Source organism: Orycteropus afer, unplaced genomic scaffold (assembly GCF_000298275.1).
Source record: "Orycteropus afer afer isolate SDZICR_OR568_19922 unplaced genomic scaffold, OryAfe1.0 scaffold00050, whole genome shotgun sequence".
In the NCBI taxonomy this organism is placed as follows: domain Eukaryota; kingdom Metazoa; phylum Chordata; class Mammalia; order Tubulidentata; family Orycteropodidae; genus Orycteropus; species Orycteropus afer.
Genome location: NW_006921637.1, coordinates 15,269,066 through 15,290,155, shown reverse-complemented (window position 1 = coordinate 15,290,155; position 21,090 = coordinate 15,269,066). Strand labels below are relative to the sequence as shown.

The window sequence follows — 21,090 nt, the reverse complement described above, 5'->3', positions numbered from 1 at the left end:
TTCATAGACATAGCTAATCGTTTAACCTGTCCACCTGTCTATCCATCCATATACCCATGTTTACCTTCACTGAGAACTCAGTACTGTATATGCAAAAGGGTTCATATTTGTTGTCTGTACCTCCCATGTACCTCTCTATGTCTTTCTCATCCTCATTGCTGTCATATTGGTCATTCACATTTGGTATGTTGCCTTGATTCAAGGAATTTTTTAATTTCTTGTTTTTCTTCTATTACCAAAAGCAAACCCACTGCTTGGGAGTCGATTCAGCCTCATAGTGAACCCCATTGGATTTCTAAGGCAGTAAATCTTTACGGAAGTAGATTGCCTAGTCTTTACCCAGTTATCTTAAAGGAGAGTGTTATTTAGTTTCCATGAGTTTGCTCTTTTTCCATTGATCTTCCTATTGTTGATTTTTAATTTTACAGCATTGTAATTTGAAAAGATGCTTTGTGGTATTTCAGTGTTTTTAATTTATTAAGGCTTGCTTTGTGGCCTAACATATTGTCTATCCTGGAGAATGTTCCATGTGCACTGGAAAAGACTGTATTATTCTTTTGTTGGATGAAGTGCTCTGTAGAGGTTTATAAAGTCAAGTTGGTGGATTGTATTATTTAGTTCTTCTGCGTCTTTGTTGAGTTTCTTTCCTGTTGGTCTATCTTTCATTGAAAGTGGTGTATTACTCACAATCATTAGCCATTAGAGAGATGTGGATCAAGGCAACAATGAGATATCATGTCACCCAACCAATAATAGCAAAGTACAACAGGATGGAAAATGACAGGTGCTGGCAAGGTTGCAAAGAGATTGAAACTCTGATACACTGCTGGTGGGACTGCAAGCTGGTACAATCATTGTGGAAGATGGTATAGCTTTTCCTTAAAAAACTGAAAATAGAAATTCCATTTGATTGAGAAATTCCATTGCTAGGAGTATATCCTAAAGAGGTGAGAGACAGGATGTGAACAGACATATGCACTCCTATGTTCATCACAGCATGGTTCACTATATCAGAGAGATGGAAACAACCTAGATGCCCATCAGCAGATGAATGGATGGCCAAACTATAGTACATTCACACATTGGAATACTATGCTACATTAAAAAATAATGAATACACAAATTATCTCACAACATGGATGAATTATACTGAGTGAAATAAGGCAATTGCAGAAGGATAAATGTTGTATGAGTCCATTATTGTAAAGGGTTGGGGAGTGGTTTACTTGGAGCAGGAAACTTACTTTGTTGGTTGCTGGGGGTGGGTGGGAAGTTGGGGGAGGGTTTCAGACTACAAGGGGCCCGCATGTTGATTTGGGTGAGGGGAGGGATAGTATGGAGGGAGTCTGTGGCCAGCATGATGAACTGGAGAGTGGAAGGACACTGGGGCATGCACATGGAATGTGGACAGTGGAGGCAAGTACGGGTGTATGCATAGTACTGCATTGCTGCTAGCACCAAACACCAGGCTACAGATGGATGCGTGGACAGGTGGAAGGATCGGGTGGGGACTGGTGAATAAGAATATACTGTAGACCAAGGATGGGTTTGGCTGAGAATGGTCTTGCATACGCACTTGTGCTGCAGAGTTGGCGATGCACATTGCAGAGGCAGCGGGGGGTGCAGGGTTGGAGTAGCCTCTTAGAGACAGCCAGACACCTTGAGGGGGAAGGATCGTTGGGCCTGCAACTCGGGGCAGTGATCTCAGGGGACGTCATGCTCAATTGGCACAACATTTAAAGAAAAAAAAAAAAACTCACTGCCATCGAGTCACATCCAACTCATAGTGACCCCTCCTTGGGTTTCCAAGGCAGTATCACTACAGAAGTGTCCAGCCTTTCTTCCGAGGAGTGGCTGGTGGGTTTGAACCGCCAGCCTTCTGGTTAGCAGTCAGATGCCTTAGGCACTGTGCCACCAGAGCTCCTACATAGTACATAAAAATCCTGTTCCACAACCCACCAGGTGAGTAGTGACTGGAGTCTTAGAAGCTTTCGAGCAGCCATCTAGTATGCCACTATTGGACTCCTCTCGTCTGAATCAAAGAAGAGTGAAGAAAATCAAAGATATCTGGAAACAGTTGGTCCAAGGATAAGAGGGACCATGAGGACCTTAGCCTACATGATCCTAAGATCAAAAGAACTAGATGTGCCTGGCTACCAATGCCAGACACTTGGAAAGGGATCGAAACTGGAAATCTTGGACAGAGTGGGAGGGAAGATGTAGAAGAAGGTTCAAAAACATAAAAATGACCAGGGTTACTGGTGGGATAGAGTCTGGTGGAACCCCCAGGACTGTGGCCTCAGGTTACCCTTCTGCCCTAGAATTTTACTTGCTCCCATGGATTGGCTTTCCGCCCAACAGTTGAAGGACCTGCATGCAAAGCACCTGCCCCAGGGTGGTTCACTCACCTATTCTGGGGAGATACACTCCTTGGAGTGGTCAGCCATGGGGCACCAGAGGGGCAGCATTCACATGGAGGGAAGGCAGGACAGATGGGGAGTGTGTGGTTCCGAGTGATATGGGGAGGGGGTAGTCATGAGATGTGGAAGAGGGGAGAGAGTTTGTGTGGTTGGGGATGGTAATCAGGGTGTGAAATAAAATGTACATGAACTATTAAATGTAAAACAAATACACTCTGTAGATTTGTACCCAGAACACAATTGAAAACAAGAAAGAAAGAAAGGAATCCTATAGGGAGTTCTACTCTGTCCTGTAAGGTCACTATGAGTTGGAATTGAAAAGAAAGAAAGTGGTGTGTTAAGGTCTCCTACTATTACTGTGGAGTCATCTATTGTCTTTTCAATTCTACTAAAGTCTACTTTATGTATTTTGGGGCTCTTCCATTGGGTGCGTAGATATTTATTATGCTTATGTCTTCTTATCCAAGCTCTCTTTTAATCATTGTGTAATGTCCTTCCCTGTCTGTTATGGTGGTTTTTGTCTTAAAGTCAATTTTATTAGAAATTAATATTGCCACTCCTGCTCTTTTTTGATTGCCATTTGCTTGATATATCTTCTTGCTGTTCTGGAATTCCAGTTACATGGAGGTTATTCCTCTTGATGGTATCCCACATAAATCTTAGGATTTCTTCATTTTGTTTTGATCTTTTTTTCTGATTGATCCCTTTCCAAAGAAGTATTGAGGTATTTGTCTTTAATCTCATAAATTCTGTCTTCAATTGATTTGATTCTCCTCCTTTGCCCATTCAATGTGTTACCTATTTCTGAAATTTTAGTATTACTCTTCTGGATTCCATCTGTAGATTTTGTATCATTTCTAATTTTTTATTTATTTTCTCATTTTGTTCTTGTATTGTCTTCTGAAATTGTTCTAGGGTTTTGTCTGTGCTTCCCTTAATGTTGTCAGTGTTTTCATTGATCTGTCTTTCAATCTGTTGAAGGTACCTAAATATAATTCTTTTGAATTCCTTATCAGAATGTTCTAATGCTGCTTCCTCCTCAGGATGTGTTCTGGGTCTATATCCTGGTCCCTTATTTATACTGCTTTATCTTGCTTCTTTGTGTGGACTGTGATGGTCTGTTGTCTCTGGAACATTGTGGCATTTTTGTGTTTATATTTAATTGGTGGTTGTATGTTGGAGTACTTCACCCAAGATTTTTATTTCTTTTGTTTTTTTGGATGTATCTGAGTAAGGAAGGTACTGTGCTCCTCTATTTCCTAGTTGGTAGCACTTATGCATACACCACCTGCCTCCTGGTGGGTGAGCTAGAGAATGAGGGTGGATGCACAGATCTCTGTTAGCTGTTTTTAAAGAGCGGTTGAGGGTGAGTCAGACTTGTATCAGCTGTTGCATATTGTTGGCCAAGTGGTGGCACCAACTCACTCAGCAGAAGGTGGGAGTATGGTTGGATCCTTTGGGCATGGTTGCTGTCTTCCACTCAGACAAAAATAACAATCAAAACACCAAAAAGGAAAACAAGAGGACAGAAAACACACTGTATAAACACACAGGGACCACCACCAAAAAAGAAAGAAAGAAAAAGGAATGGTAATAAATGAGAAGAAATATTTAAAGAAGTACTTTAGAAAGACAAAAGAAATATAAATAGAAAAAGAGAAAGAAAAAAAAAAAAACCAATATCTGGGGAGGGTAAAAGAGAAAAGAACTAGAGTAAAAGAATAATAAAGAAAAGAAATGAAAAAAATGCAGAAAGAAAAACAAGGCTTGGGAAGAACCACAAGAAAGAAAAAAGATGGGAGTCAGGAAAAGGGAAGAGAAGAAAAACCAAAAACTAGAACTTGGGAGGGAAAAAAAATAAAAATAAAAGGAAAAAAAAAAAAAAAAAGAAGAAGAATTTGAAAACAAGAAACAAATCTGGGGAGTAGGAAGGCAGGGCACCCGGCTCTATCAGAACAAACAGACTGGGATGGCATTCCTGCCAGCTCTGAAGGTGGGTGGAGGTGAGGAATGGCTTTTCCTCTGTTCACCAAGAGGGTGTGGCATATAAGAGAAACAAGTGGAAATATCACACCTTTCCAGTTGTCAGCCTCCAGTATGTCTGTGCTGCCCTCAGCTAGTGGAGCCTATTATTAGGTCCCTGGAATCTGAAGGAAAAAGCTGTTGCCTTAAATGTCCAAAACCCTGAAAGAAAAAACTTTGTGTTCTGTATCTGTGTCAATTGTTTTCTCTCTTTGTTGAAGAGGGTTTGTGTAGCTTGTCTGCCTATTCTGTTGTCTTCAATAAATTTATTCTTATTTACCTGAGCAGAGATGGTTATTTTTTGAATGTGAGAATTCATTACTTTAGTTTTATTTCTGGAAAATCTGAATTCATTTTTTTCTTTTAATATTGGCTCTCTAACCCATTTTCTCTATTTTTTCATTTCAAAATGCCTGTTATACCATGGTAAGAAGCTCTGGTGGTGCTATGGTTAAAGCATTGGGCTGCTAACCCAAAGGCTGGCAGTTTGAACCCACCAGCTGCTCCACAGGAGAAAGATGAGGCAATCTGCTTCCATAATGATTTACTTACAGCCTGGGAAACCCCATGGGGGTCACTATAAGTCGGGATTGACTCAGTGGCAGTGGGTTTGGTGTTGGTTGGTATTGGACCATGATGGACCTTTTAATTCATGTCTTTTAAGCTCTGTCATATCATCTCTTTCTTCAACTGCCTCCTTGTAATTTCCTCTAATCTCTATTCCAGTTCACAAATTCTCATCATTTTTGTACATTCTTTTCTAATTGAACATATCCATTGAGTATATACTTTTGTTATAGTTCTTGTTAGGTGCCATCAAGTTGGTTCCAACTCATAGCAACCCCATGTACAACAGAATGAAACACTATGAGGTCCTGCACCATCCTTAGAATCGTTGCTATGTTTGAGCCCACTGTTGCAGCCATTGTGTCAGTCCATCTCATTGAGGATCTTCCTCTTTTTTGCTGATCCTCTACTTTACCAAGTGTAATGTCCTTCTCCAGGGACTGGTGCCTCCTGATAACATGTCCAGAGTATGTGAGACAAAGTCTTGCCATCTTCTCTTCTAAGGGGCATTCTGGCTGTATTTCTTCTAACACAGATTTGTTTGTTCTTCTGGCAATCCATGGTATATTTTACATTCTGCACCATTACCATAATTCAAATGCATCAGTTCTTCTTCGATCTTCATTATTCATTGTTCAGCTTTCAGATGCATATGAGGCATCTAAAAATACCATGGATTGGATCGACACACCTTAGTCGTCAGAATGACATTTTTGTTCTTTCATACTTTCAAGAGGTCATTTGCAGTAGAGTTCCCCAATGCAGTATGTCATTTGATTTGACTGCTGCTTCTATGGGTGTTGATTGTGGATCCAAGTAAAATGAAATCCTTGATAACTTCAGTCTTTTCTCCATTTATCACAATTTATAATTTATTCACTGTTTATCATGATGTTGTGAAGATTATTGTTTTCTTTATGTTGAGGTATAGTCCATACTGAAGACTGTAGTCTTTGATCATCATCAGTAAGTGCTTCAGGTCTTCACTTTCACCCAGAAAGGTTGTGTCATCTGTATATCGCAGGTTGCTAATGAGTCTTCCTTTAATCTCGATGACGTGTTCTTCTTCATATAGTCCAGATTCTCAGATTATTTATTCAGCATATAGATTAAATAGAGGGCATGACAGAGCAGAGCAGTAGCCAGGGATCCAGGTGAGGGGAGTGACCCAGGCCCTACCCCCACCAGCCAGGAAAGCGGGGGAAAGAGAAGCAAGAGGTAATGATAGAGCAGAATGGCAGTCAGGGATTCAGGTAAGGGGAGGGTGGAGAGGTTTTGAACAGCTAAATGAGACAAACTTCTCTGTCAGTTTGTCATACTGTTGTGTTGCTGTGAGGCTTGAGGCTGTAACACTGGTGTTTCAAGTGCTGGCAGGGTTGCACATGGTGCACAGGTTTCAGTGCAGCTTACAGACTGAGACAGACTAGGAAGAAGGAAGAGGCCATCCACTTCTCAAAGAATAGGCCAGGGAAAATCTTATGAATAGCGGTAAACACTGTCTGATACATTACTGCACAACTTTATGAATAGCCTGGAAACATTGTACAATGCAGTGCAAGTTAATGAACCCCTTAGGTCAGAAGGCTTTCAAAATGCAACTAGGAAAGAGCTGCATCATCAAAGTAGGACCACCCTTACTGATATGGATAAAGTAAAACTTTCAAGACCTCCATTTCCTAACATGGCACAACTCAAATTGAGAAGAAACAGCTGCAAATATCCATTAATAATAAGAACATGCAATGTACAAAGTATGAATCTAGGAAAATTGGAAGTTGTCAAAAATGAAATGGAACATGTAAAGATTGATATCCTAGCCATTAGTGAGCTGAAATGGACTGGTTTTGGCCATTTTGAATCAGATAACCATATGATCTACTATGCCAGGAATGACAATTTGAGGAGGAATGGCATGGCATTCATCATCACAAAGCATGTTTCAAGATCTTCCCTGAAGTACAGGACTGTCAGTGATAGGATAATATCCATATGCCTACAAGGAAGACCCGTTAATACGACTATTATTCAAATTTATTCACCAACCACCAAAGCCAAAGATGAAGAAATTGAAGATTTTTATCAGCTTCTGCAGTCTGAAATTGACCGAATGTGCAATCAAGATGTGTTAATTAGCACTGGTGACTGGAATGCAAAAGTTGGAAACAAAGAAAAATCACCAGTAGTTGGAAAATTTGGCCTTGGTGACAGAAATAATGCTGGAGATCGCATGATAGAATTTTGCCAGACCAACAACTTATTCATTGCAAATACCTTTTTTCAACAACACAAATGGCAGCTATACATGTGGACTTCACCAGATGGAGTAAACAGGAATCAGATTGACTGCATCTGTGGCAAGAGGCAATGAAAAAGCTCAATATCTTCAGCCAAAACAAGGCCAGGAGCTGATTGTGGAACAGACTATCAATTGCTCATAGGCAAGTTCAACTTGAAGTTAAAGACCATTAAAACAAGTACATGACAGCCAAAATATGACCTTGAACATATCCCTCCTGAATTTAGAGACTGTCCAAAGAATAGATTTGATGCATTGAACACCAACGACCAAAAGCCAGAAGAATTATGGAATGACATCAAGAACAGCATCCATGAAGAAAACAAGAGGTCATTAAAAAGACGAGAAAAGAAGACCAAAATGTATGTCAGAAGAGACTCTGAAACTTGCCCTTGAATGGAGAGGAGCTAAAGCAAATGGAAGAAATGACAAGATCAAAGAACTGAACCGAAGATTTCAAAGAGCAGCTCAAGCAGACAAAGCCAATTACTATAATGAAATGTGCAAAGTCCTGGAGTTAGAAAACCAAAAGGGAACAACACACTCAGCATTTCTCAAGCTGAAAAAACTGAGGAAAAAATTTAAGCCTCAAGTAGCAATATTGAAAGATTGTATGGGCAAAATATTGAATGATGCAGGAAGCATCGAAAGAAGATGGAAGGACTACACAGAGTGACTGTACCAAAAAGAACTGGTCCATCTTCATTCATTTCAGGAGGTGACATATGATCAAGAACCAATGATGTATTGAAGGAAGAAGTCGAAGCTACACTGAAGGAATTGGCGAAAAACAAGGCTACGGGAATTGATGGATGTTTCAACATTGAGATGTTTCAACAAACGGATGTCCCACTGGAGGCACTCACTCGGTTATGCCAAGAGATTTGGAAGACAACTACCTGGCCAAATGACTGGAAAAGATCCATATTTTTGCCCATTCCAAAGAGAGGTGATCCCACAAAATGTGGAAATTATCGAACAATGTCATTAATATCACATGCAAGTAAAATCTTACTGAAGATAATTTTTAAAAGTTGCAGCAGTATATTGACAGAGAGCTTCCAGAGGTACAGGCTGGATTCAGAAGAGGACGTGGAACAAGGGATATCATTGCTGATGTCAGATTGGATCTTGGCTCAAATCAAAGAGTACCAGAAAGATGTTTACTTGTGTTTTATTGACTATGCAAAACATTCGATTGTGTGGATCATAAGAAATTGTGGAAAATATTGAGAAGAATGGGAATTCCAGAACACTTAATTGTATTCATGAGGAAGCTGCACATAGACCAGGAGGCTCTCATTTGTACAGAACCAAGGGACACTGCATGGTTTAAAATCAAGAAGGGAGTGTGTCATGGTTGTATCCTTTTACCATGCTTGTTCAATTTATATGCTGAGCAAATAATCCAAGAAGTTGGACTATATGAAGAAGAATGTAGCATCAGGATTGGAGGAAGAATCATTAACAACCTGCAATACACTGATGACACAACTTTGCTTGCTGAAAGTGAGGATGACTTGAGGCACTTATTGATGAAGATTGAAGAATACAGTCTGCAGTGTGGATTACATCTCAATATAAAGAAAACAAAAATTCTCACAATTAGACCTCTAAGCAGCATCACAATGAATGGAGAAAAGATTGAAGTTGTCAAAGACTTCTGTTGCTTCATTCTACAATCGATGCCAGTGGAGGCAGCAGTCAGGACATGAGACAACGTATAGCACTGGGCAAAGGACCTCTTTCAGATGCTGAAGAGCAAAGATGTCTTCTTGAGGACTAAGGTGCACCTGTCAAAAGCCATATTTTCAATTGCCTCATATGCATGTGAGAGCTGGCCAATGAATAAAGAAGACCAAAGAAAAATTGATGTTTTTGAGATGTGGTGCTGGAGAAGAATGTTGAAAGTACCATGGACTGCTAAAAGAACTAACAGATCTGTCCTGGAGGAAGTGCAGCTGGAATGTTCCTTGGAAGCGAGAATGGCCAGATTTCGTCTCACCTACTTTGGTCATGTTGTCAAAATGGATCATTCACTGTAGAAGGATGCCTTTCTTGGTAAGAGGGAGGGTCGACGAAGGAGGGGAAAGTCCTCAACGAGATGGATTGACACAGTGGCTGCCGCAACGGGTTGAAGTATAGCAGGGATTACGGAGCTGGCGCAAGACCGGGCAGTGTTTTGTTCTGCTGAGCATAGGGTCACTGTGAGTCGGAGACAACTCAAGGGCACCTGACAACAACAACAACATATAGATTAAATAAGTATGGTGAAAGGATGCAACCTTGACATATATCTTTCCTGATTTTAAACCACAGAATATCCCCTTGTTCTGTTCATACTGTCACCTAGGTTGTGTACAGATTCCCCATGAGCACAGTTAAGTGTTCCAGAATTCTCATTCTTCACAATGTTATCTATAATTTGTTATGATCCACATAGTCAAATGCGTTTGCATAGTCAATAAAACACAAACATCTTTCTGATATTCTCTGCCACCTTCCATCTATCAGTAGCAGCGATATCCCTGTTTCCGTGACCTCTTCTGAATCCAGCTTGAATTTCTGACAGTTCCCTATAAATGTACTACTGTAACTGTTTTCGAATTATGTTCACCATTTTACATTTGTGCTATATTAATGATGTTGTTGTTGTTATGTACCGTCAATTGCATTCTGTTGGATCACCTTTCTTTGGAACAGCATAGGTATGAATTTATTCCAGTTGATTGGCAGGTAGCTGTCTTCCAAATTTCTTGACATAGATGAGTGAGTGCTTCCAGTGTTGCATGCATAGTTGTAAATCCAAATCGATATTCTGTCAATTTCTGGAGCCTTGTTTTTTGCCAGTGCCTCGTTGTATCTTATACTTCTTCCTTCAGTGCCATCAGGTCTTCATCATGTGCTGCCTCCTGAAATGGTTGAACATCAACCAATTCCTTTTGGTACTGTGACTCTTTGTATTGCTTCCATCTTCTTTTGATACTTCCTGTGTCATTCATTCTTTTCCTCAGAGAATTCTTCAACATTGCAAGTCAAGTCTTGAGTTTTTTCTTCAGTTATTTTTTCCTTGAGAAATGCTGAGTATATTCTTTCCTTTTAGTTTTCTAACTCTAGGTCTTTGCACATTTAATCACACTATTTTACTTTGTCTCATTGAGCTGTCCTTTGGAATCTTTTGTTCAGTTCTTCATTTCTTCCATTCATATTAGCTATTCTGTGTTAAAGTACAAGTTTCAGTCTCTTCTGACATCCATTTTGGTCTTTTCTAACGACCTTTTATTTTCTTAATGTATGATGTCCTCTCACTGGTCATTAGTGTCCAACACATCAAATCTATTCTTGCAATGGTCAGTAAATTCAGATGGGATATCTCAAGATCTTACTTTGACTCTCATGGACTTGTTCTAATTTTCTTCAGCTTTAACTTGAAGTAGCATATGAGCAATTGATGGTCTATTTCACAGTTGGCCCTGGACTTGTTCTGACTAGTAATACTGAGCTTCTCTATCATATATATTCCACAGATATAGTTGATTAGATTCCTGTATATTCCATCTGACAAGATCCATGTTTATGCCCCAGTTTATGTTGCTGGAAAAAGGCATTTCCAAAGAATAGGTCCTTCTTCTTACAAAATTCTATTGTGTGATCTCTGATGTTGTTTCTGTTACCAAGGCCATATTAGCCAATCACTGATCCTTCTTGATGGCATGTTTGATCAACTTCGGAGTGCAGAAATTGGTAAAAATCTTCAGTTTCATCTTCGACCTCAGTGGTTCATGTATAAATCTGAATGTCCTATTAACTAGCCTTCTTGGTAGATGTATGAATATTATCCTATCACTGACAGCATTATACTTTAGAAAGATGTTGAAATGTTATTTTTGGCAATGAATGCAACATCATTATTCTTCAGTTGGTCGTTTCCAGTAGTGATACTGCCTTGGAAACCCAAAGAGGGGTTGCTATGAGTCAAGTCCGACTTGATGGCACATAACAACAACAACAACAAAGACCATATGATTGTCCAACTCAAAATGGCTAGTATCAGTCCATTTTAACTCACTATTGCCTGGGATATCTATGTGCAGCCATTGCATTTCATTTTGACAACTTCCAGTTTTCCTAGTTTCATACTTTGTCCATTCCACATTCCTATTACTGCCTAAGGCACTTGACTGCTAACCAGAAGGCTGGCAGTTCAAATCCACCAGCCACTCCTCAGAAGGAAGATAGGGCAATCTACTCCCATAGTGATGTTGTTGTTGTTGTTGTTATGTGCCGTCAAGTTGGACCGACTCATAGCGACCCCTCCTTGGGTTTCCGAGGCAGTATCACTACGGAGAAGGATTGCCCAACCTTCCTTCCGAGGAGTGGCTGGTGGGTTTGAACCGCCAGCTTTCTGGATAGCAGTCAAGTGCTACTGCCTCTGAAACCCAAGGAGGGGTCGCTATTAGTCGGGTCTGACTCGACGGCACATTACAACAACAGCAACAGCGTTACTAATGGATGTTTGCAACTGTTTTTTCTGATTTTGAGTTGTGCCAAATCACCAAGTGAAGGTCCTGAATGCTTTACTCCATCCACATCATTAAAGTTAACTCTACTTTGAGGAGGCAGCTCTTCTACCGCTGTATTTTGAGTGTCTTCCACCCAAAGGGGCTCATCTTCCAGTGTTGTATCAGACAGTGTTCTGTTGCTATTCCTAAGGTTTTCACTGGCCAGTTTTTTTCAGAAATAGATCACCAAGTCCTTCATCCTAGTCTGTCTTAAGGTTTCTCCACTGAAACCTGTCCACCATGGGTGACACTGCTTGTATTTGAAGTACCAGTAGCATAGCTTCCAGCATCATAGCAACATGTAAGCCACCACAGAATGAAACACTGACAGATAAGTGATGGTTATAATTTAGGTATCATCAGAATTTTTTAATCAAATTATTATTTTTTTAAATATATATTTTATTGTGTTTTGGTGAAAGTTTAAACGTCAGTTTAGGTTCCCATTCAATAATTTTTACACATTATTCAGTGACACTGGTTACATTCTTCACGATATGAGAATATTCTCAATATTTCTATTCTGGTGGTTCTATTTCCATTCATCTAGTTTCCCATGTGATATTCTTTATTTTGTACACCAATCTGTTATTTAAGTAAAAGTTGACTTCAGGCTAGTGTTGGTTCATCTCAGGCAGGTGAAATTCTCCAGTCTCGGCCAGTCCTGTCAGTCTGGATTTGTTTTATTAGTTTTTAGGAATTTGACATCTGTTCCATATTTTTCTCCCATTCTATCAGGGTCTATCTTTTATGACTTGATTAGTATAGTTGGTAGTGGTATCCAGACACCATTTAGTTCTTCTGGTCTCAGGTTGGAAGAAACCTTGGTTCGTGTAGAGTGTTAGTCTACGAAGACTAATTTGTTCTTTAAGTCTACGGCTTCCTTTTTTCTCTTTGTTCTGAAGGAATAGAGATCAATAGTTGTATCTTAGATGGCCATTCGCATGCTTTTAAAACCCGATTTTTTAATTCAAATTCTTGAAATCAAAGTTTGTTGATTGCTGACTCACGATTTTTACCCTGAATGTTTTGGAATTTTACCTTTTGAGCTCATCTTCAATGAGGTGTATATATGGGAATCCTGTGAATCTTGGGTTGGGATGCTGTTTTTTCAAGCACTGCAATGATACCATGTTCTAGAGTCATTTGTTTTGTAGTTGTTCATATCTTAGCTGGGAGAGTTCATTGTCCATATGATTAGTTAAATTTGAATGCAGAAGTTATCTGTGGTAAAAGCCAATGATTAATTTTCAAAGGGAAATGTGTTTAAAGATGCAAAAGCATAAACCTATAGGTATTTTTAAATGTTGACATAATTCTAATATCATTATTCTTCTATAAGTTTAATTTTCTATAACTATTTGGAAATCATGAGACGTTGAATAGGCTTAATCGTTGAGTATTGATGAATGTAGTCTTTAAGGTATAGCTAGGTCAAGTGTCAGCAAAGAATTAGACTATTGAGGTTTAGTTAGGGGAGAAAAGGTAGCCAGAGCTAGGGAGTGCTTGGTTTATAGATTTGGAAAAGTAGTGATGAGGTGACACTTTCAAATGTGCAAATTAAAGAACGAGGTATTTGGTCAGTAAGAGTATGGAGCAAGATCTTTGGGGCTACAAAATGAGTAGGAAAACATGTGGCTTAACAGGTGGTTGGGTCAAGATTAAATTGTGAGGGAATGAACTCAAAGCAGTAGGAGTGAAAGGACTAGAGAATTGGTGGTCCATAGCTCCTAACAAAGCAGAACTAAAGGCCTTTGCTTACAGAAAAAGCAAAGTAAATCATCCAGAGCAATGTGGGGTTATGTATGCTACATTATGCTAATTAGCAAATTCCATTTAGGAAATAGTTTATTCTCACTTTATGGAAAATAATATCCCAAATTAAATACCTTGCTATTTGGAAAGAAGATATGCAAAGCTTTTTCACTGAATCAGACAAATTCACGTTTGAAATACTGCCTGAAACTTAACTTAAGCACCCCTTCCCACAAGTCATACATAGATGGAGGAAATAGAGGCAAAAACATTAAAATCTGCAAATGTGGAGGAAACTTATTCCTAATTTTAAAAAGGAGAGAGAAGTAGATTTCTTATAAGTCTATCAGATTTTCCCTTTGGTACAGAAAACACTTGACATTTCAAGGCTAATTTTGCTTGTCGTTGGGTAAGCATATTTCTTACCGTTGTCATCAAGTCAGTTCTGACTCAGGGTGACCCCATAGAGTTTTCTTGGCTATGCTTTTTACAGAAATAGATTGCCAGGTCATTTCTTCTGCAACTCACTGGGTGGGTTCCAACCACCAACCTTCCAGTTAGTAGCTGAGAGCAAACTATTTGTGCTACCCAGAGAGACCATATTTCTTTAAAGGGTAGCTAGAAAATGGATAAATATTGTTTGCTTAAAAGAGTTGTTTTCAAACTTTCATCTTCAAAGCAAATTGTCCCACTAGCACAGTTTGAAAAACCTCTCAATTTGAAAGTAAGCCAAATATTTAAAAAAAAAAAAAAATCAATGTGAAAAGGTAATTGAACCTGTTAATTGTCATTTTCAGAGTCCATGGGTGGTACAGATGGTTAAACACTGGACCACTAGCCAAAAGCTTAGTGGTTCAGACACACCCAGAAGCCCCTCAGAAGACAGCCTTGGAGATCTGCTTCCAAAAGGTCACATCCATGGAAACCCTATGGAGCAGTTCTGCTCTGCACACATGGAGTCACCATGAGTCAGAATCGACTTGACAGCAACTAACAACAACATTTGTCATTTTCACAAAATATTTGATTACCTCTTTTATTTATTTATTTATTTATTTTGTTACATTAACAGCTAAGATTGCCTTAAATTTTACGATCATAGTCTAAGGATAAATTCATAGTAACTGTTTTAGAGTTATTTTACAGAGTCTCTTTTTATCTTTCAGATTTTTTGTTTAAGTTCTTGGTTATTGGAAATGCAGGAACTGGCAAGTCTTGCTTACTTCATCAGTTTATTGAAAAAAAATGTAAGTGACATTACATGATTAGTCTTTCTTGCATGTCTTATTCTGAGAATGCGCTTCTTTCTTGCTCAGATTTGTTAACAGCAAAGCTTCTGAATATTTAAAGAAAAAAATCATATTTTCAAAGTATTTTTAAATAACATGAAAGGTTTATGCTATTAAACTTTTAGCAATAAAGCTGAGGTTTCTTTAAGTTAGCATTTTAATATTATAGTACTTCAGTTTTCAACACATAGTTAATAATAATGCACATTTTACAGATGCTAGAGGATAATATTAGGAGCTCTGGTAGCATAGTGCCTAAGGCACTTGACTGCTAATTAGAAGGCTGGCGGTTCAAACTCATGAGCCACTCCTCAGAAGGAAGGATAGGCAATATACTTCCATAGTGATTCTACCTCGGAAACCCAAGGAGGGATCACTATGAGTCAGGTCCTACTCCAGGGCACATAACAACAACAACAAAGGATAATATGTGTATGCTAGAGAAACAGAGGGAGCTCTGGTAGCATAGTGCCTAAGGCACTTGACTGCTAACCAGAAGGCTGGCGGTTCAAACCCACCAGCCACTCCTCGGAAGGAAGGTTGGGCAATCCTACTTCCGTAGTGATACTGCCTCGAAAACCCAAGGAGGGGTCGCTATGAGTCGGGGCCGACTCAACGGCAAATAACAACAACAACAACAACAGAGAAACAGAGGAATTACTTGACAAGAAATACATTTCCTGGCAGGGAGAGACCAGAGAAACCCTAGTGGTACATTTTGGATAAAATATTTTGGTCCTTGTAGTAGTCTGGTATTAAGGCACTTTTTGTCACCAATCCTTTCTTACAGGTAAGAAAACAGGGTTAGAGAAATTGTATATTCTTGGAATAGTTACCAGTAATGGGTAGGTTGGTTAAAACCCAGATCTTTTAACCACAGAACCAATCTTTTTCTACTGACTTGTACTGTTTTGGTAAAGAAGGTTGAATTATTTATTTCAGACTATATGAGAGCTTTGCAAAATGGAAAAGACTATTGGTTTTAAAGGCCCTTAAAATAGATAGTGTTTTTATAATGATGGAAAGAATTGTAGAGAATGACCTGTTGTAGTATCAGCTGGGTGAAGTATAGTTTGATTTAATGACGTTCCTCTTAGGTAAATATGCATAAAATACCTAGGTAGTGACTAAAAAGACAGAATAAGATATGTTGACAATGAGTTTTAAAGAATGGAATTCTAGAAATTTATTCTGCTACTTTCATTTTCATCAACCAAAAGCTTGTTGGAGCCTCTGTTTAGTGAGACAGACCTAACATGTGTTAGTGATAGAACCATTCCTTATTGAATTTAACAAGTATTCATTCACTGGGTGGTCCAGGTTTCTTTTCAATTTGTCAAGACTTTGCATTGTACAGCCTCAGAAAACAATGCCCTAAGGATAATGAGCCAAATAATCAATTTGCTTAATCATTCTCTACTCTATGAAAAACTCTCCCTTTAATGTTGTGTGCTGTCGATTTGATTCCAACTCATAGCACAGAGTAGAGCTGCCCCATAGGGTTTCCAGGGCTATTATCTTTATGGGAACAGGTCATCAGGTCTTATCTCTAGCGGAGCCACTGGTAGATTTGAACCACTGACCTTTTGGTTAACAGCTGCGCGCTTAACCATTGCACCATTAAGGCTCCACTCCCTTTGATAGCATTCCTTTAATTTTTCCTGATCAAGCTTAGTATGCATGTTTTGGCTAGTCTTAGGTGTTCTTATTGTGGCCATGTTGTAATCAAGGTAACCTTGGCCTTTACATATCTCTTTTTGGAGAATTGTATTCCATGTTTTGCATGGTAGCTTAATTCAAATGGGATGTATACACTAGTTCTGTATTGCCCAGTCATGAAGCAGACTGGTACTTCAACAACAACAATCATTCGCTGTCAGTTCAACTCCAACTCATGATGACCCCATGTGTGTCACAGTAGAAGTGTGCTTCATAGGGTTTTCGGTGGCTGATTTTTTCAGAAGTAGATTGCCAGACCTTTCTTCAAGAGGCTTCTGGGTGGACTTCAGTCTCCAGCTTTTTGGTTAGCAGTCAAGCACATTAACCATTTGCAGCACCTAGGGAGTCTTTCTTCCCTTTTACTCCTCCAGAAAACAACAAATGCAGTGGTGAAATGGCATCCTTGATTTCTGTTAGATTTAAATGCTGTCCTACAATTATAAAGTAGAAGCTAGTCAATATACAGATTCTAACTATGATATTTTATTCTAGTTTATCCTTTTATCATGCCAGGAATTTCCTTTTACAGAGAGCTTAAATTGAATTTACCATTCTACTTTCTTTGCCTGCCTGCTAGCTTATTCAAACAGATAGTACTGATTTCTCCAATAATTCATTATTATAGCTGTACAATACTAACTCTTACGAAAATTCAGCATTTATAATATGCAAATTTTTTTTTTTTTTTTTTTTTGGTTGACTCTTTGTTTTCCTTTTCCCTTAGTAGTCTTTGGTATCCATCAAGGTTTTTTTTTTGGGGGGGGGGGCATCTATAGTACCTTTCCTTCCTTTAATTTCTTTAGAATATTTATCCATTTAAATATTTGTTATATCACAACCTCATTACTGACTGAGTTGCAGATCTGTTACTGGGCACTTAGCCCTTTCAGGATAGCTGGTATATTATATATTCCCCGTTTGTGAATACCATAACAGTGGACAGTTGGATTTGGTTCTGATATGGCCTCACTGCCTCAAAGCATAGGCCATGAAATGTGTGATTTATTTTGGGAGTTTTGAGGCAAAGTTTTATTGTCTCTTTGAGAGTAGGAACTATGTATTCTATTTGAAACAGAAATGCTTTTGTTATCAACTGATGGTCCAAACAAATGACTAAAGTAAATTGTTTTCCATTGACTTAACTCTTAATTTCAGTTTTACTTATTTAAATCTGTAAACATGTTTCCTTAATGTTCTAAAATTAAGTATCTTGTTCTTGTTTTTCTTTTTTAGTCAAAGATGACTCAAATCATACAATAGGAGTGGAATTTGGTTCAAAGATAATAAATGTTGGCGGTAAATATGTAAAGTTACAGATATGGGATACAGCAGGACAAGAGCGATTCAGGTAGCTTTTTTTCTAATTTAATAAAAGTGTTTGAAAATTGGATTGAATTAATCAGTTATATTCTTTCAATATATTGCTCCCCCACCTGAACCCACACTGATTTATGAAACTTTACTCTGGAAGCTTTAATTAAAAGATGGCTAAATTCTGTTTAGCTTACACAGCATTGATTTAGTAATGAATTTATTAGAAGGATGACATTGAGAAGAATGGGAATTCCAGAACACTTGATTGTACTCATGAGGAACCTGTACATAGATCAGGAAGCTGTTGTTTGAACAGAACAAGGGGATAGTGCATGGTTTAAAATCAGGAAGGGAGTGAGTCAGGGTTGTATCCTTTCATATTACTTATTCAGTTTGCATGCTGAGCAAATAATCTGAGAAGCTGGATTATTATATGAAGAAGAAAGCGATATCAGGATTGGAGGAAGACTCATTAACAACCTGCGATATGCACATGACACAACTTTGCTTGCTGAAAGTGAGGATCACTTGAAGCACTTACTGATGAAGATTAAAGGCTACAGTGTGCAGTATGGATTACACCTCAATATAAAGAAAACAAAAAGCCTCACAATTTGCTTCATAATGGATAGAAAAAAGATTGACGTTTTCAAGGACTTCATGTTACTTGGTTCTATAGTCAACACCAATGGAAGCAGCAGTCAGGACGCAGGCGATGTATTACATTGGGCAAATCTTCTGCAAAGGACCTCTTTTAGGTGATGAAGAACAAAGATGTCTCCTTAAAGACTAAGGTGAGCCTAACCCAAGCCATGGTATTTTCGTTTCCTTCTTATGCTGTGAGAGCTGGGCAATGAATAAGGAAGACCGAAGAAGAGTTGATGCTTTTGAGTTATGGTGTTTGAGAAGAATGCTAAAAGTACCATGGACTGCTAAAAGAACAGATCTCCCCTGGAAGAAATGCAGCTGGAATGCTCCTTGGAAGCAAGAATGGTCAGACTTCGTCTCACCTACTTTGGTCATGTTGTCAGGAGGCACCATTCCCTGGAGAAGGATATCATGCTTGGTAAAGTGGAGAGTCAATGAAGAAGGGGAAGGCCCTCAATGAGATGGATTGACACAGTGGCTTCAGCAATGGGTTCAGGTATAGCAAGGATCGTGAGGCTGGCACAGGACCAGGCAGTGTTTCATTCTGCTATGCATAGGGTCACTACAGAAAACAACTCAATGGCACCTAACAACAACAATATTAGACACCTCAGAGTAAATGCAGTCTAATTTAGAGGCTGATTTATTCTGTGGGCATAGTGGGTTAATTGGTAGGATGTAGCACTGGATTGTACATTATGTTTTTAGATTAAAATCAAGGCAGAATTGTGCAAACGATTTCTATAGTTCACTTTTAAAAGAGAATTTTTAAAATACTTCTTTTGGAGATTTTGCTTATTTTACATTAACTTGAAAGTTTTGATGGTTTATATGCATTCCACAAAATATTCTGTCCTCCATACTTTTGATTATCATACAAAGAAAATTTATATTTGTTATGATAATCCCAGATCACTGCTGAGTTCTAAAATAGCAAAAGTAAAGTTACATGTTTAGTATTCTGTAACTACTAAGCTAAGAAAGTAGAATAATATTTTAGTTGTGTTTTTTTACACGCAGACAGATATTCTCATTTTCAAAACTCAGTTTAATAAAGCTCATCCCTATATTTCACTTACATATTAATATTGTATATTAATATTACTAATATTACATATTTAATGCTCAATAATTGCTTGCCCTGAAGATATCATAGCCATCTTTAATCACAACCATTCTTCTGGAAGTGTTGGTGAATCATGGTAGATTCAGTTCAGACATTCATCACCTCTCCCTCCTGACCCCAGTGAAATGACTGTACAGTAATTGAAATAGCATCAACTCAAAAAGACCAAGATGATGGAGTAAACTATTATAATTGAGAGATATCAAAAACCTTTTAAAGATGAAAAGTGAATATAGTAGTGACCAACTCAAGTCAGAAAATGCTACATCTTAATGCTCATAATGGGAGATGGCAATAATCAGGAAGCCATTTCTTCATGCTGAGCCAAAAAATGGTCAGGATTTGGAAGAATCAGGTTCTACCAAAGGGAAGGGTTAAAATGCTTAGGAATACACACATACAAGATGGGAGGTATAGTCTCTTACATTAAAACAGTGTTTAAATTCAAGGTCATAGGAATCAGAGAGCAGGGAGGGGTGTGGCCTGAAGAGAGGGAGACTAAGTCGAAGTCTGTGCTTGATGGCTAGAACCATAGCCCTTTCCTCCACTTCCTCCCTACTGTTGACAGCCAGGTTTAGACATCTCAGATAGGAGAAAGGATTCTTCCCTGGAGAAAACGGAATAGCCCAAAAGAAAAGGCCTAAAGACGTTAACATTTTGGTTTCCTCAGTAAAATGGCCCAATTCTCAACCAGTCATCTTATAGGAAGCCCATCAGTCTGCCCCCTCTACCCACATGTAGAGTTTCTTTTAGACCTTTTTCCATTCCTTACTCTTAAATATAAACCATCAACCAAGGATCACTAGATATTTGAAGGGAATTTCTAAAATGAAAGTGAAAATCCAAAATAAAGAAAATAGGAATTTGCAGAGAACAGGAAAAAAGACTGAAACTATAGTATTCTTGGAAATTAGAACAGAAATTACATTCAAGTAGTAAGAACAAAATGATATAAAAAGAGAGTAGTCAAAAAAGCATGTTAAATAGGTAAGAAGACAAAATAGTCTCCCAAAAGTAAAACAAGCAAATTTATGAGGAAAAATGGGGGCAACAACAAAGAATCATGCAGGATTAATCTAGGAGGTCTAGTATGTGACTCTTAGACTTCTAGAAGAGAGAAGAGCAGAGGAAACAGTAAAAGGAACAGTAGGAGAATGGTTACCACTGATGGAGTGAGATTCCAGGTCATGTGAAATTTCAAAACACCAGGTATAAAGTAAAGGTACAAAAAGGTTCCAAGAGTTAAACAATTACATAAAAAGAATTAGGAATCAAAGTTCAATAAGACAGAAAATAACAAATGCTGGCGAGGTTGTGGAGAGATTGGGACTCTCATACACTGCTGGTGGGACTGTAAAATGGTACAACCATT

General features: G+C 38.5%; 1 protein-coding gene across 1 annotated transcript in view; it reads left to right on the top strand.

The window, feature by feature from the left end:
- The window catches only part of RAB4A (RAB4A, member RAS oncogene family), a 79,828-nt gene that overhangs the window by 39,096 nt on the left and 19,642 nt on the right, over positions 1-21,090 (top strand). The window contains exons 3-4 of the mRNA XM_042780643.1: positions 14,789-14,869; positions 17,864-17,978. Of these exons, the coding sequence (XP_042636577.1) occupies positions 14,789-14,869; positions 17,864-17,978 (196 nt within the window). The remainder of the gene's footprint in view (positions 1-14,788; positions 14,870-17,863; positions 17,979-21,090) is intronic.